We start from the raw sequence: 18,526 nt of genomic DNA on the forward strand, positions 1-18,526 counted from the left end.
CAGGGCTTAGGAGTCCTGTGTTTCTTTTAGTTAAAACTCTGCATTATAATGGGCTTTGTAACTGTGACACAAGCATTTTAATTAGCACATATTTACTATGAGATGTTTTTCTGAGTGTGCTTTAGATTAGCATGAATATCTTGCTGAATATCTTTTTTTTTTTTCCAGGTCTAACAGGATTAAAAAATATTGGTAACACTTGTTACATGAATGCAGCTTTACAGGCTCTTTCCAACTGGTAAGCAGAATGGTTGTAAATGAGATTTTCTATTTGCTTGTGCACATATTTTCTCAAGGTTGAAGTATTTTGATGGGTTAGACTACTGTAGAAGAAAATATGTATTTGTTAATTCTCAATCTTGCATACTACAAGCAGTTGTGTCATTAATAGAAAAATATTTTGTGATATATGAACTAGTCTGTTTTTTACTTGTTTGATTCTAATTCCTAACTATCCTAAATAAAAATATGTGGCTCTAGAAATCAGAAGAAAAATCTGATGAAAGCTATTCTTTTTTTTTCTTTTCCTATGGAAGAAATCATATGAAACAAATATGAGTGAGCTCTAATTGAAAAAAGAAATGTTAAGATCAAAAAGTCCAAATTTTATCCTTACAAAGAATATATGTAACATTCTATTCTAAATCATTTTAGAAATGGCTGGAATACAATATCTTCTCATTCCAAAGGGGTACCAGTTGACAACAGAAATCTACAAAAACTGAAAAGAGAAACTTTAACTCTGAAGTTTCTTGCACTAGGAATGGTTAGGCTAGCACAGTATTTAAGCTTGTATCATATGCTTTCTGTGTGCATCTGCTGTTGGCTGCCAAGATAGGTCACAGGGTTAACTGGGCCTTACTAAGAAGCTCTATAAGGGAGGGGAGAACAAAGGGAAATCTCTCTAGGAGGTAAAGAGCAGACTAGGCATCTAATCATGAGGAAATGATTCTTTTAAGAAATAGCAAAGTTAACATGTACACAGCAGTATCTGCTTTGTTGGCTAAAAATAGATCCAGTCCGTGTGAGAGACATCCAAAAAGTATGGAGGGAGAAAAGTTAGAATATATGAGATAGTGACATAGCATGAATTAAACAGATAAATTGTTCTTTATATAGATATTAAGGCCAAGTGCAAGGTCCTGCATCTGGTTTGAGTTAATCCCAAACGTGAATGCAGTCTGGGGAATTGATGGACAAAAAAACTGAATGTAAGCTGGTGATGTGCACTTGCAGCCCAGAAGTGTAGCTAGCAGGTCAGGGGAGATGATTCTCCCCCTCTGTGCTGCTCTCCTGAGACTCCACCTGGAGTACTGCATTCAGTTCTGGGGCCCCCAGCTTGAGAAGGATGTAAAACTTTTTCAGTGGGTCCAGGAAGAGGCCATGAAGATGATGGAGAGCTGGAGCTCTTATCCTATGGAGACAGGCTGGGAGAGTTGATTGTTCAGCCTAGAGAAGAGAAGATCTGGGGGAATCTTAGCAGCTTTTGCATTACTTCAGGGATTCCTACAGGAAAGACTGAAGGAGACTCTTTATGTGAGGGATAATAATGACAGGATAAGGGAATAGTTTTAACCTAAAAAAGGGGAGCTTTAAGTCAGATTTTAGAAGGAAATTCTTTACTCAGAGGGTGGTGAAGCACTGGAAGGGTTGCCTAGCTAAGGAGAATGTTTGATCTAGATGATCTTTAAGGTCCTTTCTAGCCCAAGCTATTCTGTAATCACTGTTGTAGTGGTACATATGTATTTGTCATTGCTAGTAAACATTGCCATGTATTTGAATCCCAATGGTAAATTCTGGTGCTTCGATAAATGTCAGAATGCATTAGAAGTGCTGCTGTATTTCTGAAGTTGTGCTATTAGGAAATGCTTGGCTGAAGCATTTAAGACTGTAGGATATTGAATTGTTCAATTACATAGTAATATTGCTCTTCTTTTAATAGTCTTTTATGAAATGTGTCTTTACTCTTCTATTTCAATGTAAAAAAATTTTTTTCTCATCTTTTTAAATCAGCCCACCTTTGACACATTTCTTTCTTGACTGTGGAGGCTTAGCCCGAACAGATAAAAAACCAGCAATTTGTAAAAGTTACCTCAAGCTGATGACAGAACTCTGGCACAAAAACAGGTATTGCAACACTTTCATGATAAAATGGTTATAAATAAATTCTGAAGTCATAAGGGCGCATTTAAGTTTTATTTTGTAAATATCACAGAGTTATTCTCCTAAAGTAAGGAACTCTATCCTGCATGATTTTTACCATTCTTACAGGCAGTTATCAATATCTACCAATGAAAGGACAAAAATCGATGTAATTTGCAGTAAGGAAGATATGACAAGAAACAAGCAATATGCTCTATAAAAAAGCGGCATTGAACTTTTAATAATAGTTTACATCTGTCTGAAATGCATCTAAAATATTTCTAATTTCTCTGTCCTTAAATCTCTATCAAATACCAGTTGCTTCAAACTCCTTACGTGGTAATTTCTGTTATCTTCATCTAAGAAAATACAGGTATGCATAGAATGTTAAAGAAATAATTGCACATAGTGTCAAGACTATGTGTGATCCAACATCTGATTCTCTTACAAGAAATGTAGTATAAAAGGCCTGATACAGTCTTTGTCAGTTTTCTTTTTGTATAGTTAATTTTGAACTAAATTTGTGTTTAGTTAAGATTAACATTATTGATGTTGTACATATCATAGTTCAGTTGCGGATTAAGCTATTATCCCAGGAAATTTGGAAAATTCTACCTGAATGCAGGCTTTAAAAAATAGGTATTTATCTAATTTAAACTTTTTTTCTTTTTTTTAGGCCTGGTTCTGTTGTTCCAACTGGTTTATTTCAAGGAATTAAAAGTGTTAATCCAACTTTTCGAGGCTACTCTCAACAGGTAAAACTTTCTTATGTGTTTTATGTCACCAAAGCTATAAAATTGTCTTTTTTAATTTAAAGCTTGAAATACCATACTTTTTATATCTTTTTAAAGCAAATTCAAACTATACATTAATTCACCTACAAGTTACATTTTCTTAATTTGAATTTTCATTTAATAATTAAAAAAAAAATACAGTATATTTTACAAGTAGCCCTGTGGGAACTGTAAGTTGGTAACCTATTGAACAGGTATGGATTATTTTATAACAAAAGGCGTTCTTCAGTTGATCCTTCAGATAGTATCTTGCTTCACTGATACTGTTTGTAGTACTTTATTAAAAACATCTGGGCTAGAGGAGAGATTTAACTCCTGTAGTTAGAAAATCTTACTAACATCTTCACCAGATATCAGGAACCAGCTATTACTCAAAGGAGATTTTCTGTTTCAGTTATCATGTATTGGTGAGAGGATGAGAGAATTAGAATGTGTTTTGATGTCCAAATGCTTTGTGGAGCTTTAAAGTAAATGTTTAAAGAGTAATATCAGTGTTTTTTAATTTACATACTTCTTTTTTTTTTTTTTTAAGAGTTGCATGAGTTCCTGGAAAAGTAGAAAGTCAGTCTTGGTAGCTGACATAAAGGAATCTATAGGGAAGCTTAATTCTTGCAGCTTTGAATGCTGAGGAGAATCTTTTTATGTGGGTATCAGTGCTTAAAGAGAGATTTTTAGGTTCTGCCTAGATCACACTATAACTTTACTTTAATAGGTTTCATGGCAACAATTAAAGCTAGATAGTTCTTAACTGACCAGCACTCTTCTACTGTTCATCCTCACAAGTTGGGTAAACAGTGATTTTGCTAAAGGAAGAGTGGTTGTCAGTTGATCTCCATTTAATGTTTTGAGTCTTGTTTTATTTATTTATTGGTAGTGGAAAAAAATACCTAATGCTGTAATTCTTAAGAAAATAACAAAATTTGCTTTATACCAAAAATCAGTGAAAGAATGTTTTCTGGTCAGCAGCTGTGAGCTTAATAATTAATTGCTCTGATGGGTGGCAACGATGATTGTTATGAAAATGATTATTATGAAATATAACAGGAAAAATGCAACCAGTTGTAGTTGCCAGGAAAAAGAGGCTTTCTCCTGTGGTTACCTTTATTAGATATTCTCTACTGTCAGGAACCAAGCTATTGCACAGATTTTTGAGATTTAGTGGTTTTTAAAGTAGCATTTCCAAACACGGATTAGGCTTGTGGTAATACTTGACAGCTCTTTGTGGAAACAGTGATGGTTCTTGAGGAGTCCTGCCTAGGCTTGAGAAGAAAAATTAAGCTCTTACTGACAGTTTGATGAAATTGGAAAGATGTGCTAAGCATGTTGTAAAACCTCTATTAAAATGCTTCCTTGCCCAGTGAAAGCAAGGCACTAATTACTCTGCTGAAGGCACAGCATAAAAAAACTATCCTAAAACATTCCATTACCAGTAAAGCTGGAACCTGACCATACTGTTGGTAGTTACTTGAATTATATTAATTGTACATAAAAACTATGAAAGTATTTTTGTTAAAAGTTGCTGAAATAAGTTTTCTTTTCAATTGGAGTGTTTTGGAGGCAATTTGTATTACGAGAGTCTTTGTGATGTGCAAGAAATGAATATAGGAAGCAAATATGTGGTCTGGAAATGAAATTTCTTATGAACACCAGAACTCCAAAGGAGTTTACCTTATTCTTTTAATTTTTTTTAGGCCAGCAGTCAGTTTTGTTCTCGTTAATCAGTATCCTTTCATAATTCAACATAAATATTTTCCAAATATAATGGAATAATATTGTAAAACTTGTTTAAAATCCCAGGATGCACAAGAATTTTTGCGTTGCCTAATGGATTTGCTTCATGAAGAACTTAAAGAACCCATTGTAGAAGTGGAAGATGCACAGACTACGAGTGTTGAAGAGAGTATGGAAGTAGACAAGAGCCAGTCAGATGTAGGCTTTCAGCCATGTGAATCCTGTGGTACCTGTGATAAAATAGAAAATGATGCTGTTTTCAAACCTGTCTTGGAGGATCCTGCAGAGACAACCATGTTAATTCAGGATGATGAGAACAACTCAATCACATCCAAAGACTGGCAGAAAGAAAAAATATCAAGCAACAAACTTAACAGAGCAAGTTCTATGGAAGATTTGGAAAAAGACACAAACAGTACTTCAGAAGCAAATGAATTTTTAAATAATCAAGGAACTGTCAAAGTACAGATACACAGCAGATTCTCAGGTAATGCATTACTAATGTGTAATAGTCAAATTCTTAGCTGGAATACCTGCACAAGTGGAAAAGAGTTGGAGAATACGGTAGAGAGACATAGGTCAAGCAAGCTGGCTGGATTTGTTTGTAAGCAGTGCACTTTCTTAATTTATTTTTTTCGGTATACATATCCTGAATTCAATTTGAATTCCCCTGGAAAGCTAAAGATTTGTACTATTTGTACTGGATAAGGTCTCAGGTAACTCAGAGTGGAGGTTTTTTTTGTTTTGTTTTGACTTCAAGATGTGTGGATTGAAATTGTTTCATTCCTAAATGTCCTATGACCTGACAGTGTGGTTAAATAAATTACATACCTATTGTGTGAGTTCATTCTGCAGTGACTTTTTTTGCTAGAATTTATGAAATAGTGCAAATCTGAATTGCAGAGTATATCAATGATGTCCACATGAATGATGTATCTGGAGCCCAAACCCTGTCATCAAATGAAGGGATGAACACACGTCTGTCAAGCAGTCCTCCAAAATCATGCACATCATGCTCTTCATCGACACCAATCCACAAAAAAGGTAAATGCCCTTTTTTCCCCTTCTTTCCTTGTGTCAAACTGCTGTATTTTGCAGTTTTCATTTTGTTTTTTATATCTTTACAGCAGACTTCCAGCCTTGGAAGATTTTACTCTGATTTCACATTACTGTATAGCAATGCAGTGTTGCTCATAATGGTTGTAGAGTTTGATCAGAGGTCTGGAGGTCTAAGCAAAGAGGCTGAGAGAGTTGGGGTTGTTTGGCCCTGCTGAAGTCTTGAAGTGGCATTCAAGTACCTAAAGGGGGGCTATGAGAAAGCTAGAGAGGGATCTTTATTGGGGATTGTAGTGGTACGGTGAGCATTAAAAGCTTTAAACTTTATTAGTTATGTGGAGATACGGAGATTTAGATACTGGTAGAAACTCTTTATGGTGAGGCACTGTCACAGGCTACCCAGAGAAGTTGTTGCTGCCACATCCCTGGAAGTGTTCAAGGCAAGGTTGGGTGGGTCTTTGGGCAAACTGATCTAGTGAAAGGTGTTCCTGCCTATGACAGAGGCATTGAAGCTTGTGATCTTTGACTTGCTTTTCAACACAAACCATTCAATGATTCTAACTGCTTGAAGAACCTATGTGAATTGTCAGGTAGTAACAGTAATTTGGTTGTGTCATTTCTATGAAGCAGTTAGTAAATAGAAATGGAGCCTTAGCCCGAAATCTAATCCTAAATAGATGTTGCTTTTGATTATGTTGTTCAAAGTCAAAGGGAAGTAGAATCAGTGTTCTTGCATTAATTTCCTTATTTTATTTCTGTTCTACAGTCTCAACTGTATCATCACCAAAGAGGAAGAAGTGCAAGAAGTACAGGAGTGTTATCTCTGATATATTTGATGGGACTATAATAAGCTCGGTACAGTGCTTGACTTGTGATCGGGTGAGTAAGAAGGGGAGGGGGAATTTCTTTAATGTTTTTGTTTTGTTCTCAATACACACAGCTATGATTTTACAGATGCAGCTGTTTTGTGGTAACTATTCTCTTGTGGCAGACATTCCTGAGGATAAGACTGTTCATGTTTGTTTACTTGAATACTAATAGCTGCTACCATGAGGACCTTTTGTGCAACTCTCTTTCGTTGAACTGGAGATTTACTTAGAGCGAAATAATAACATTCTGAGAATTGGTTTACAGCAAAGATGAAGTAAAAACTTCAGCAAGTTTGTTTAGATATGATTTGTTCCCAATTAAGTTCTGAATATGCTAATAATAGTCATACTTGCTGTTGTGGTAACTTCACAAGCATCATGATAAAAATAAAAGGCAGTAGTTCAGTCATGTTGCTTTAAGTCTTACTGACAGATTGAGGCTGAAAAAATTTGTCTGTGGTAAAATCTAAGTAAAGACATATACATGTAATATGGGTCACTAACTGCTTTTTGCAGTTGTCTTCTACTGCAAGATGTGTATTAGAAGAACAGCTGGTTTTCTTGCATTATTTGCTTATAAAATCATTTGGAACAGCACAGATGATCACTTAAAAATAATTATTAAAAATAATCAGTTACCTTAAGATGTATAGTGGGCTTCTTTAGTTTCAAAGTAGTAGCACCAAATAGTGGATAGCCAAATCTTTGCATTGAGGGCAAGTTTCTCGGACACTGGAACAGGATCCCCAGGGCCATGATGGCAGCACCAGCAGCTGCTAGTCAAGGAGCATTTGGGCAATACTCTCAGAAATCTGAGAGTATTTTATAAAAAAAAAAATTTTTTGGATGTCCTGAGTGTAGCCACAAGTTGGATTCTGATCCTTGTGGTTCCGTTCCAGCTCAGGATATTCTATGAATGTTTTGTTTAAACCTCACTCTAATGCACTTTCATGTCCTTAAGACTTTGGTTGAGCAAATTCAACAACAAAGTATTGTTTGTGTATAGTTGATGCTTTTACTCTGTGACTATATAATTGTTAAATCCAGAATGCTATTTTCTACCTTTTTTTTTTTTTTTTTTTTAAATGAACTCCTCCTTTAAGTGGTTAACTTGCCACCAAGAGTAATCTGCGTCTATACAATGATTTAGTTACTGATAATCTTTATGGAATGTAATCGCTGTTTCTGTTAAATCTTAACTCTGTTTTATTCTATTTGTTTTTTCCTTTAGTTGTCTGTAACCTTGGAGACTTTTCAGGATCTGTCCTTGCCAATTCCAGGTAAGGAAGATCTTGCTAAACTCCATTCTGCAAGTCATCAGACATCTCTAGTCAAAACAGGGTCATGTGGAGAAGCATATGCCCCCCAGGGCTGGATAGCTTTTTTTATGGAATATTTCAAAAGGTAAATGATTCTTACCTTGTTTTACTTATTTATTTATTTTGAAATCCCTGTTTCTGCTCTTCCAGCAGAACATTTGTTGGTTTTCTTTCTTTTCTGTCAATGATGTTTCAGGTTTGTTGTCTCATGTGTTCCTAGCTGGTTTTGGGGTCCAGTTGTAACCTTACAAGATTGTCTTGCTGCCTTTTTCGCCAGAGATGAGCTGAAGGGTAAGAGGTTAATTACATGAACATGCTGCTTTTTTCTCCAGTTGTGATTTAAAATAAAAAAGATTAGTATATTCTTTGCTTTATCCAGTTAAGCAGAGGCTACCTATTAAAATCTAATGCAGTCATGCCTTTCTCTGATGCGGTCAAGGTAAGCTTCTCATTCATTGGAATATTTAGGCTCCCATGAAAGCTGCTTTAGAAATGTGAAGTGAATCTCAATTTGATACGATTAAGTGATATCAACTGAAAGTTCATCAGTATTTCAAAAAACACTATGTTGTCATTCTTATAAGTTAGTTTGGTCTGAGCAAATTCTTTTCCTTTTAAATAATATAGCATCATCTCTTCAGACAGCTTATGCTGTGTTGCTTTATAGTTAAAAGCATAAAATGTAGAACCTTTCTATTTAATTGATGTGTCAACACTCTTACAGCAGTAAAGACAAATTCTCTTGAAGCTTTTATGTGTCCGATGTTTGCACTTGAGGGATAGACATTTGGATTTAGAGAGTAATGGCTGTTTTTCTCCTATCTGATGTTTGCAGGTGATAACATGTACAGCTGTGGAAGGTGTAAAAAGTAAGCTAGCTTTTATCTCTGTTTAACTTGTTTTAATTTGAGTGCTTTATTGCTTCTGTTAATCAAAAGAAATTTATTTTCTTCGGTTATGTCACAGCACTTCTGATCTTTTTATATTATTTTGTTCTGCCAGAAGTTTAGTATTACAAGGGTGCTGTAGCTGGAAAGCAACAATTCACTGTACTGTGTTGCAAACCAGTCTGGTAAATTCATTTTTGTTTCTTATGACTCTAGATCAATCTAATGACCAGTCTGATTTTTTTTTTTTTTTTTGCTTGATAAAATAAAAAGCTTTTAGCTCTTTATTACTGACAAGCTTGCATTGAGATACAGTAGGTCTCTTCAGTGTGTGTGTGTGTGTGTGTGTGTGTGTGTGATAGTAAATGAATATCTGTATTGATAGAAATATACACATGCACTTTAAGTGATCCAAAGGCTGCTCAGATTCCTGTATGGAAAAGGAGCACTATTCCTTGCTATGTAACTGGTGGTCTGCTGTATAACCTCTTAAAAATAAACTTAGTGTTTCTTTTTTTTTCCTTTTGCTGAAGTTTGAAGTTCTTTTCCTTATGCTAAGACAAACTGTTAGATGCAATTTGGTTATTTGTAGTTACTGCTTTGAATTTTTCAGCAGTACAGATTGTCCTTTTCTTCTGAAGCATTGTTGTTTATATCATTTTGGCTATTTCATGTCTAGCATACAGTCTAGAAATATTTTGTTTTACTAATGCTCAGCTTAGATTGTGTCTTCTGCTGATCTAATACACACGCACAAAAAACCTCAGAACTAAGTGTGGATTAATCTTTTCTTTACCTAGGTTAAGAAATGGAGTAAAATTCTGCAAAGTGCAAAAATTTCCTGAGGTACTGTTACTACTTTAAAATGCTTTTTCTGCATGATTGGGAATGTAGTAAGACTAATGAGTTGCATATAGAAAATTTTATTATATGACATGATGGAAGTGTATCTTCGTGTTGGCTTTTTTTTAAGAAGTGAGAAACATTATGTTGTTCACCTTGAAAGAATGTGAACCTGGTGCATAAAAAATAAATTTGCTAGAAGATGTGTTGGGTTTTTTTCCTCTGTTGTCAGCCTGCAGAACTTAATACTCCGATCTGTTCTGGCTGTGCTATTTAACTTATGCTGTAGAAGTCTTTTTCAAAAAGTCATACTTGTAATTTTATGTACTAAAAATAATCCAATCTTATACCTAAAAACAAGAGTTAATGGCTGCAGTAGTCAAGAAGAATTAACATCTCTCATGGTGAAATTGAAAATATGCCCATTAAGGAAAAGGTATGTCTTTCACTGCTGCATCAATGTAAATATCAGTTCAGGACTATCACATTATACTGTAGTAAAATAAGCCTTCAATAAAATTACAAATTCCTTTTAAATTTCTTGAGCTTCAGTTGATTAAAATAACGTATCTGTGAAATACAGAGCTTGAGATAACTTTCTCAGACCACAGAGAAAAGGAATCCTTTGGGGACAATAAAAGAAAGAGATGACATGTTAAATTATAGTTATTAAAAATCAGATAGCAGTGAGTGAGTGATTCTGTTGATCCGCCTTGCAGATATTGTGCATTCATCTCAAAAGATTTAGACATGAACTTATGTTTTCCACGAAAATTGGAACCCATGTGTCCTTTCCATTGGAAGGCCTTGATCTTCAGCCTTTCCTTGCGAAGGACAGTCCAGCTCAGATAGTGACTTATGATCTCCTATCTGTCATCTGCCATCATGGAACTGCCAGCAGTAAGTATAACGTTAATTGTTTTGCGTTTATTATTCACATCAGCACTTTTTGTTTAAAAATAATGTTTATGTACTGAAGAGTCAAATAGTTGAGAGTGGTTAATTTTAATGTTGGAGTTAAATTCTGTAATAAAAAAAAAGAAAGAAAAAGTTTCTGAAGTAGTACATACAAAACTGTATATCCTATTGAAAGTGAACAGTATAAATAATGATAGATCCCAGCAGTTACTTGGCTAGCTGTTCCACATAACTGTTGTTTGTCTAGAGATTTTGATGCTTTGTATACCTTGCTTTATTTGAAATTAATTTTCCAAAGCACCACTAAGATAACCATTCTTTTGGATGATCTCTGTCGTTAACCTCACAATAGGAAGTGGATTGTGATGAGAGTAGCATTAACTTCTTAATGCTTTCTATTGGGTTCATTTCTGCCTTAGCGCTTACAGCATCTTTAAGATACAGAAAATTGGAGAAAGAAAAGGTTAAAGCTGGAAGCCTTAAACTTCATAGGTTTTCATAAAAGTTACCTAATCCCTTCTGTTCCCCAGTGTTGAGGTATTCATTTTCTAGTGATGTTGCTTTGCCACTGTTCTTTCAGGGATACTATTTCATTTTCGATTTGGAGGTTGGTGAAGGATACTTCTGTTAATCAGTTTAGTTGGTATCTAATTATTGGCAGTGGGATACGTATTTTAAAATTATAGTACTTTAAAATGTATTATGAACAGTATTCAAAACAATACATGATCTTGGTATCATATAGGAGTTACACATCCGTGGTAATTTCTAATAAAATTATAAGATATAAAGAGTTCATTGTGGAATTGTTTGACAGCCCCATTCTGATTTGAATGTTGTGGCTTAGGAATATGCGAGATGACAGCTTGCTTGAAGAGTTCAAGCAAGAGTCTTTGTTGCTTCAGTATGCCGAAAACATTGTCTGACTTTCTGCTGACTGATAGAAATGCAGCAGGAAGAAAGACTGCTCCTGAACTTGAGAAAATGTAATATTCAGGTTCTGACTTGATAACAAGTTGGTATTTCTCTCATTCAGAAGACTGGTCTTTTTGTAGTTAATCTGCTTGCATGAAAATGAAGTAAAATGGCAGCTTTACACACTAACTAGTAACTCTTGGTTCTAATGCTCTAGGTGGACATTATATAGCTTACTGCCGAAACAATTTAAATAATTTGTGGTATGAATTTGATGACCAAAGTGTCACAGAGGTTTCAGAATCCACAGTGCAAAATGCGGAAGCCTATGTGCTCTTCTACAGGTAAGAAATTAAAAACATGATGATATAAATATTAGTCAGGTATGTAAAGAATTTTTTAAGCAATAAAGACTTTTCATTCAGCTTTCAGAAATTAGCTGCTCTCCAAGAATTATTAGAGAAGAATTAGACTGATTAGAAAAGCCTGTATTTGGAGAGAAACATAATTGTTCAGTTGTGTCCTTAACACTTGCTCAGTGACTGCTAGAACATGTATACAAGTTAAAATGAAAACCAAATCTGTATAAATAAATAAAATATGATGACTAGGAAGGGCTCTATGTAATTCATCACTAGTTCTAAGAACTGCATAGTTTTCAGTTAGCAGAAAAGAGCTCTGCATTAGAAATTTAGCACACAGTCTCTGACTGTTAGAGCTCTAAAGGGAGTCATGGAAACTTTAGCAGATGGGATATGGAACAACAGGGATTTTACTGTGTTGTAATTTAATTTCAGGGAATTTATAGGTTAGTATTTTCCTGAAAGTCAAAATGAAAGGCAAGAAGTCATGTTATTATCATCTTCATTGTAGGGAATTTTTGTACTTAAGCTAATAAAAGCAACTTACCAGAAATTTAGAATTTGAAAACTGAGTTATTCGCATCAAATTTCTCTGAAAAGTTGACTGCAAAAAAAGCTTGTGTCAGAGTTGTAGAAGAAATAAGATGCGTTCTGATAATGTTTCTACTGAGATCATGCAAGCCTACCACCATCTACGCCTTTGAGTCTGACTCAGAAGGTCTTCTAAAAGGAATGTAGAAGTCATGTTGCATTGCCAAGAGAGAACACTGAACTCAATTGCGGGCAAATATATTAAAATAACAGAATGAAAGAACACTGTTCTTAAAGTTTGGTTTTAAAAAAGAATGAAGCCACAAAATACTGCCACACATTCGAAATAGCAGAGTGCTGAAAGAATATCTAAAAAGCTTGTTGGCAGTATGTATACATTTTTAAGTTACATCTGGAAAGTACTTGTGGCATTTAATTCTGTAATGTGACCCTCTAAGTTCTTTGTGATGTGTTTTGGTGGTGGCTTTAACTACACAGGAAAAGTATGAGAGATTTTTCAAGTAAAGTAAACTAAATCATACTCGTAATACCGTGATGTACATCTATAGCCCTGGTAATTTACTTGAAAGTCTGTTTTTCTTTATCCACGAAGTAAACTGTCTGCACTTTACACAAGAATGTATCTTTATGTAATGATTATTTCTGCAATAGAAAGAGTAATGAAGAAGCTCAACGAGAGAGACGAAGAATATCAAGTCTACTGAATATGATGGAACCAAGTCTTCTGCAGTTTTATATTTCAAGACAGTGGTTAAATAAATTCAAGACTTTTGCAGAGCCAGGACCAATTTCAAATAATGACTTCCTTTGTATTCATGGAGGTGAGACCATAACAGTATCATTTAAGAAGAATATGCCTGTCAGTTTGTAGCCGTATTGGGATATAGATTTGTTTTAATTAAGTAAATTATCATATAATGGCTTGGGTTGGAAGGGACCTCAAGGATCATCAAGCTCCAACCCCCCTGCCACAGGCAGGGCCACAACCTCCACATTTAATACTAGACCAGGCTGCCCAGGGCCCCATCCAACCTGGCCTTGAACACCTCCAGGGACAGATCGTCCACTGCCTCTCTGGGCAGCCTGTTCCAGCACCTCACCACTCTCTTTGTAAAGAACTTCTCCCTGATATCCAACATAAATCTTCCCTCCTTCAACTTAAAACCATTTCCATGTGTCCTGCCGTTATCTACTTTTGTAAAGAGTTGAGTCCCCTCCTGTTTGTAAGCTTCCTTTGTGTACTAGAAGGCTGCAATGAGGTCACCCCACCAATACCAAATCATGTAATTAAGTAATTTAGCAAGTTTACATTGTAGCTACTTATTCGTAACTTCTAGGTAACTTTTATTTCTATTTTTTTTTTGTAGTTGTCTAATTGGAAATCATCCTATATGAAGTCCTCCTATTTTTTTTTTTTTCTCTACACACTTCATTTTGTATTTAAGCATTTTGTATGTAAGCTTTTCTGTTCCTTTTGGAGAGGAACAAATTGCCTTATCTGCTTTTTTTTTTTTTTTTTTTTAAATAAACAGTTATATTCCCACTTTAAAAATCCTGTCATTTTGTCATCATCCATAGTGCTTAGGTCTGCCAATATTTTTCTTAGCTATGTGCTAGAAGCAACGGAAAGGTTTTAAATTGATCTGTTGGAGAGTGTCCAGAAAATAGAAGTGTTGTAAATAGAGTAGTAGATGTTCTGTTTTGTATGGGAGCATAAAAATTTTATTTTGTGCTAAGTCCTAATAAAAATTAAATATTACAACAAAACCTATCTTATTCTTATACCTATTCTCTAATATAAAATGCACCTGTATTAGAATAGTATTCAGAGATGCTTCACCTGCTGCTGAACCAAATTTTAACATTGTGCCCCTGTAGCCATTCATAGTATATGTATGTGGGAGCCATTGTGGCTGTGCTTTTCCTTCTGCGTGGTTACAGCAGATGACTCTTCTTGTACTAATGCTATAGCTACTAGAATTTCCCCTAATCAAAGAATCCTGTTGCTGCTTACCATATGCTTTAGCTCAACATTTCTGATTCTGCAAGCCCCTCTATTTCTTCCCCCCTCAGCATTTCAGTGCTTTCAAGAATTCGTATTGTTTGAAGTAATTAAAAAAAAATGCCTATAGCAAGTAAATTTTGAGAAGACGCTCATGTAACTTGTTTACTTGCAGAGACAGTAATTCAGAACTAGTACCATTGTAACTGTGTACCTTAAGAAGCATTTTCCAATCAGTGTTATAAAAAGGATTCTAGCCTTTTAATTTCTCTTGTAGTTTGCTTCTGCTTCTTTTATAAACTTCCTAACCTCATAAAAAAAAAAAAACCTATAGTTAGAGTGGTGTTACTGAGTGCAGTAATGTTTCAGTATGATGCAACTTTTTTCACACCATTTCTTTGATTTCTTTGAGTTCATTGAAAGCAGGTATTGATTTAGTAAGCTGTACTGTAAACTCTCTCCCAAAATGTCTTAATGTGGAATTTGTAAAAATTCTCTTTCTTTTCTGCGTCTGCAGGTGTTCCTCCCCACAAAGCTAGCTTCATAGAGGACCTGGTTGTAATGCTTCCTCAAAATATATGGGATAATCTGTATAGCAGGTAAGTTTTGCAGTGCAACTGAAAAAATCAGTGATGCGGTTTGAGAGAAAATACATGCCAAACAGCAAGGTAAAAGTTCTATGTTCAGTGCAATTAGTATCTCAGGGAAACTTGTGGACCCATCAGTGTAGCTTTAGTCAAAATGTATTCTTCAGAGATGCAGTCTTAGTTTAAGAGCAAATATGTTCCACACAGCACAATCAGACTTCTAGAGTTAGTGACTGAGAAAAATACACGTACTCTGAGCACAAAGCTAAGTGAAGGGATGGCAAAGTGCCAGTTTATATAATTTGCTTGTGCAAGGTAATTCTAGAAGTCGACATAGAGTAGAGTGGTACTGGGATAATGCTTGAGCATTAAACTAATAAACATGTATGGTATGTGCAAAATGATTCAAAGTAGGTCAGAAGAAGTATGCTTTCAAGAGGTATTCTGAAAGAACTCTCTGTATCAGCTTCCTGTTCTCTTATTGGCTGGAACCAACTTTTATTTTATGTTGGCTTTGAATGTATAGCTTCAGCTGCCAGCACTGCTTCAAAATAACTTGGATATAAACGTTCTATATTAATACTCCATGCTTTTTCATCTAGGTCAGGTGTAAGTGCTTGCTTATAAATGAGGGGTTCTTAAGATACACATCCTTTTAATGTAACAGAAAGCTGCAGAAGAGCTTTGCTAATAACCTGCAATACAGGCCTCTGTATTGCACCTGCACTAAGTAAACTTGGTTGCTAATTTCTGACCATGTAAGCACTATAGCTCAAGTTGTTTGTGCTTTGGTAAACACAAGTGGAGAAACAGAAGCAGTATTTTGTTCAGCTTATTTCCACTTTTCTAGACTACTAAATTTTTCCTCCAACTAACTGACAATTTCAGAATTTTCTTGGTAAACTCTGATGTCAAACTTAAACCATTTGAAAGGTCTAAGTCCCAAAGACAGCAGGGTACCCAAGATTTTGAGAGTAACCTAGTAGGTAGAGAAAAGACATAAATGTTTAGCAAAAATAATTCATCCTTTTTGTCTGGTCTCCTGACTAGCACATGTACTCTTCAAAACAGAATAGCTCTGAAGAAACTATATTTTGCTTTTTCTCATATTGTTATCTGGGAATATAGAAGAGTGTGTGCCATGTCCACAGTGGGTAAGAAGAATTTACTGTGGAGAAAATAAACGTGATGAAAGCTGACTTTTACTTAGACTTTCATACAAGATGCCAATCAGTACAAGCCCAGACACATTTATTTTGCTGCTCATCTGGCAAAATACACTTGTTCAGTTACAAAATCTTTGGAAATAGAATTGCTTCAACGTGAAATAGTATAATCTATACTGGACCTATTTCAGTTAAGATTTGTGGACTTACCTACAAGACTTATGACTTCAATCTGAAGTCACTGTTGTCTCCAGAAATGCAATCTAAGTGGTAGGTGAGTATTTTAATGAACAAGTTACTAAAATATACATCGTTATTAAGATTATTTAGTGGGCTGAAGAAAACAATTGTTTATATACAAGTGCTATTGGACTCAATTAATGCTTTCGTTTTCAGTTAAGATACAAGGATCCTGTATTCAAGAAAAACAGCATTCCAGATTATTTTTGATTGTTGAACTGTAGTTCAGAAGGTGTGTGTAGGTTGGAGGAAAGGCATGTTTAGAACTTCTAAATTAAATTATATTTAAATCCAGTGCCTTCATGGCAGATTGTTTAATTTTATTTACTAGGTAAATGTAGTTATTTTCATTCTTACTCAAAAAATACTCATATTTCAAAAAATACTCAGCTTCACGCCGAGTGCTATTTTATGTAATGTAAGGTTTTTTTGAAGTAGAATCTAAAGTTTTTAAGAGAAGCACAATGAGAAGAGAGCATGACTGACAAAAAAGAAATCAAATAAGATGGCTAACGTAGAATATTCTTATCTCCACAAGTTTTTCATTGTAACCTTTGTGCTGAAGAAATGCATCTCTTAATGCTGCTAGACATTCGTGGGTATTTTCTGCATCAGACTTGTAGTTTCCAGACCAGCCAATGCTGCCTGTGTTCCTAATGGTGCATGGTGCATATATACATACATTTATATACTCTGTGCTTCTGTGGAGCAGTGGCCCTAAAAACTTTCATGTATGCAGAAGCGCACAAAAAAAAATAAAAGGAGGAAAGATGCATGGAGAATAACTTCTTAAGAACAGAACTAAAAAAATGTTAGAGACCAGTGTTGGGATAGTAGTGAACTGATGAAGAGCTTGTCTTGGAAAAGAGAAATGGCCTATGTCCATAAGCAGTTTCTTAGAGGTTTTTAATAAAATCACACATGGTTTGTGTATATGTATAAAACAGAATACTTGCTCACCAATGTTTTTTTTTGCATAGTAATACCTTTTTAAATGTATGATACGCCAAGATCTTGAGATGGTTTAACTGGCTTAGGTAGTAAGAAATTGGAATACGATTATGTCTTAGGATTAAGTACAAAATAGTACTAGGAAGATAAATGATGACAACTGTAGCATCACTGGTGTGTATCAGACTTCAAATACATGTTGTAAGAAGCTGACGCTGCTTTGATGTTTACAACTACATGAACCTTTTTACATAATCTTTTCTGCAATGTTAATGTTGTTTTCTTGTTTGGTGTTTTTTTGTAATTAATTTATTTTTACTGTCGCTGCCTACTGTCGCAGGTATGGAGGAGGACCAGCTGTTAACCATCTGTATGTTTGTCATACCTGCCAAATAGAGTCTGAAAGACTTGAAAAAAGAAGGAAAAATGAATTGGAGATGTTTATTCGGGTAAAAAAGTAAACAATTCTTATTCTTTCCACTTTTCAACATCACCTGATATTCATCACTTGACACAAGGAGTTACCAAAATAAGCAATTTCTGTAACAAATGGACTTTACTAAACGTGTGTATACCTGTACAGAATCCTTTCCTTTCTCTTAATAACAATGTTCTTATGCTTTCCCACACAATTGTTTATAGAGAAATACAGTTTAATAAAAAAAAAAAGCAACTTAAGAAACACGAAGCATTTTCTCAATAGCATGTATACTGAGTGTAGCCTCATAAGCTACTTTCCTTCATATGCCGCCAGTGATCTGTCCTATGCAAGAAAATGTTCTGTAGTTTCTTTAAAAAAAAAAAAAAAAAAAAGACTTTAGGAAATGTGAGGCTCTAAGAAATATTTTTTTGTTAAAGAAACATTTTTTCCACTGATGCAGTGAAGTCTGAGGCTTTGTCTATAGCTGTTTTCTGTGATGTTGCCTTTCAAGAGAAACTTAACTCAAACTGATATTTATTTATTTATTTATTTACTTTAATTGGAATAAAGATCTCAACATGTTTTAATCTAAAGCAAGTAAAGTTATGAAAAGTCCTAGTGCATGAGCTCATTGGGCCTGCTCAGAGTATTAGGAGAAAAACAAACATGAAAATATTGTTTATCACATAAAAAACCTTAAATAAAACTGATAAGCAAATCTTCAAAAACACTTTTATATTACAAAATTAATTTTTTCAGCTTTCTTCTGCT

The 18,526-nt window shown here is 34.7% G+C and overlaps 1 protein-coding gene across 4 annotated transcripts in view; it reads left to right on the forward strand.

The window, feature by feature from the left end:
• USP33 (ubiquitin specific peptidase 33) overlaps positions 1-18,526 on the forward strand; it is a 36,260-nt gene that overhangs the window by 13,090 nt on the left and 4,644 nt on the right. For 2 of the 4 annotated variants that reach the window (XM_090146461.1, XM_090146465.1), the window contains exons 8-22: positions 169-238; positions 2,014-2,127; positions 2,819-2,897; positions 4,734-5,154; positions 5,571-5,711; positions 6,490-6,602; positions 7,824-7,995; positions 8,098-8,202; positions 8,747-8,780; positions 9,599-9,644; positions 10,361-10,541; positions 11,692-11,818; positions 13,040-13,209; positions 14,908-14,989; positions 17,675-17,783. In XM_090146461.1, coding sequence (XP_090002587.1) covers positions 169-238; positions 2,014-2,127; positions 2,819-2,897; positions 4,734-5,154; positions 5,571-5,711; positions 6,490-6,602; positions 7,824-7,995; positions 8,098-8,202; positions 8,747-8,780; positions 9,599-9,644; positions 10,361-10,541; positions 11,692-11,818; positions 13,040-13,209; positions 14,908-14,989; positions 17,675-17,783 — 1,964 coding nt within the window. Of the gene's footprint in view, positions 1-168; positions 239-2,013; positions 2,128-2,818; positions 2,898-4,733; positions 5,155-5,570; positions 5,712-6,489; positions 6,603-7,823; positions 7,997-8,097; positions 8,203-8,746; positions 8,781-9,598; positions 9,645-10,360; positions 10,542-11,691; positions 11,819-13,039; positions 13,210-14,907; positions 14,990-17,674; positions 17,784-18,526 lie in introns of all 4 variants that reach the window. The other 2 variants (XM_090146462.1, XM_090146464.1) reach the window with 2 other exon arrangements.

Source organism: Phasianus colchicus, chromosome 9 (assembly GCF_987193195.1).
Source record: "Phasianus colchicus chromosome 9, bPhaCol1.hap1.1, whole genome shotgun sequence".
In the NCBI taxonomy this organism is placed as follows: Eukaryota; Metazoa; Chordata; class Aves; order Galliformes; family Phasianidae; genus Phasianus; species Phasianus colchicus.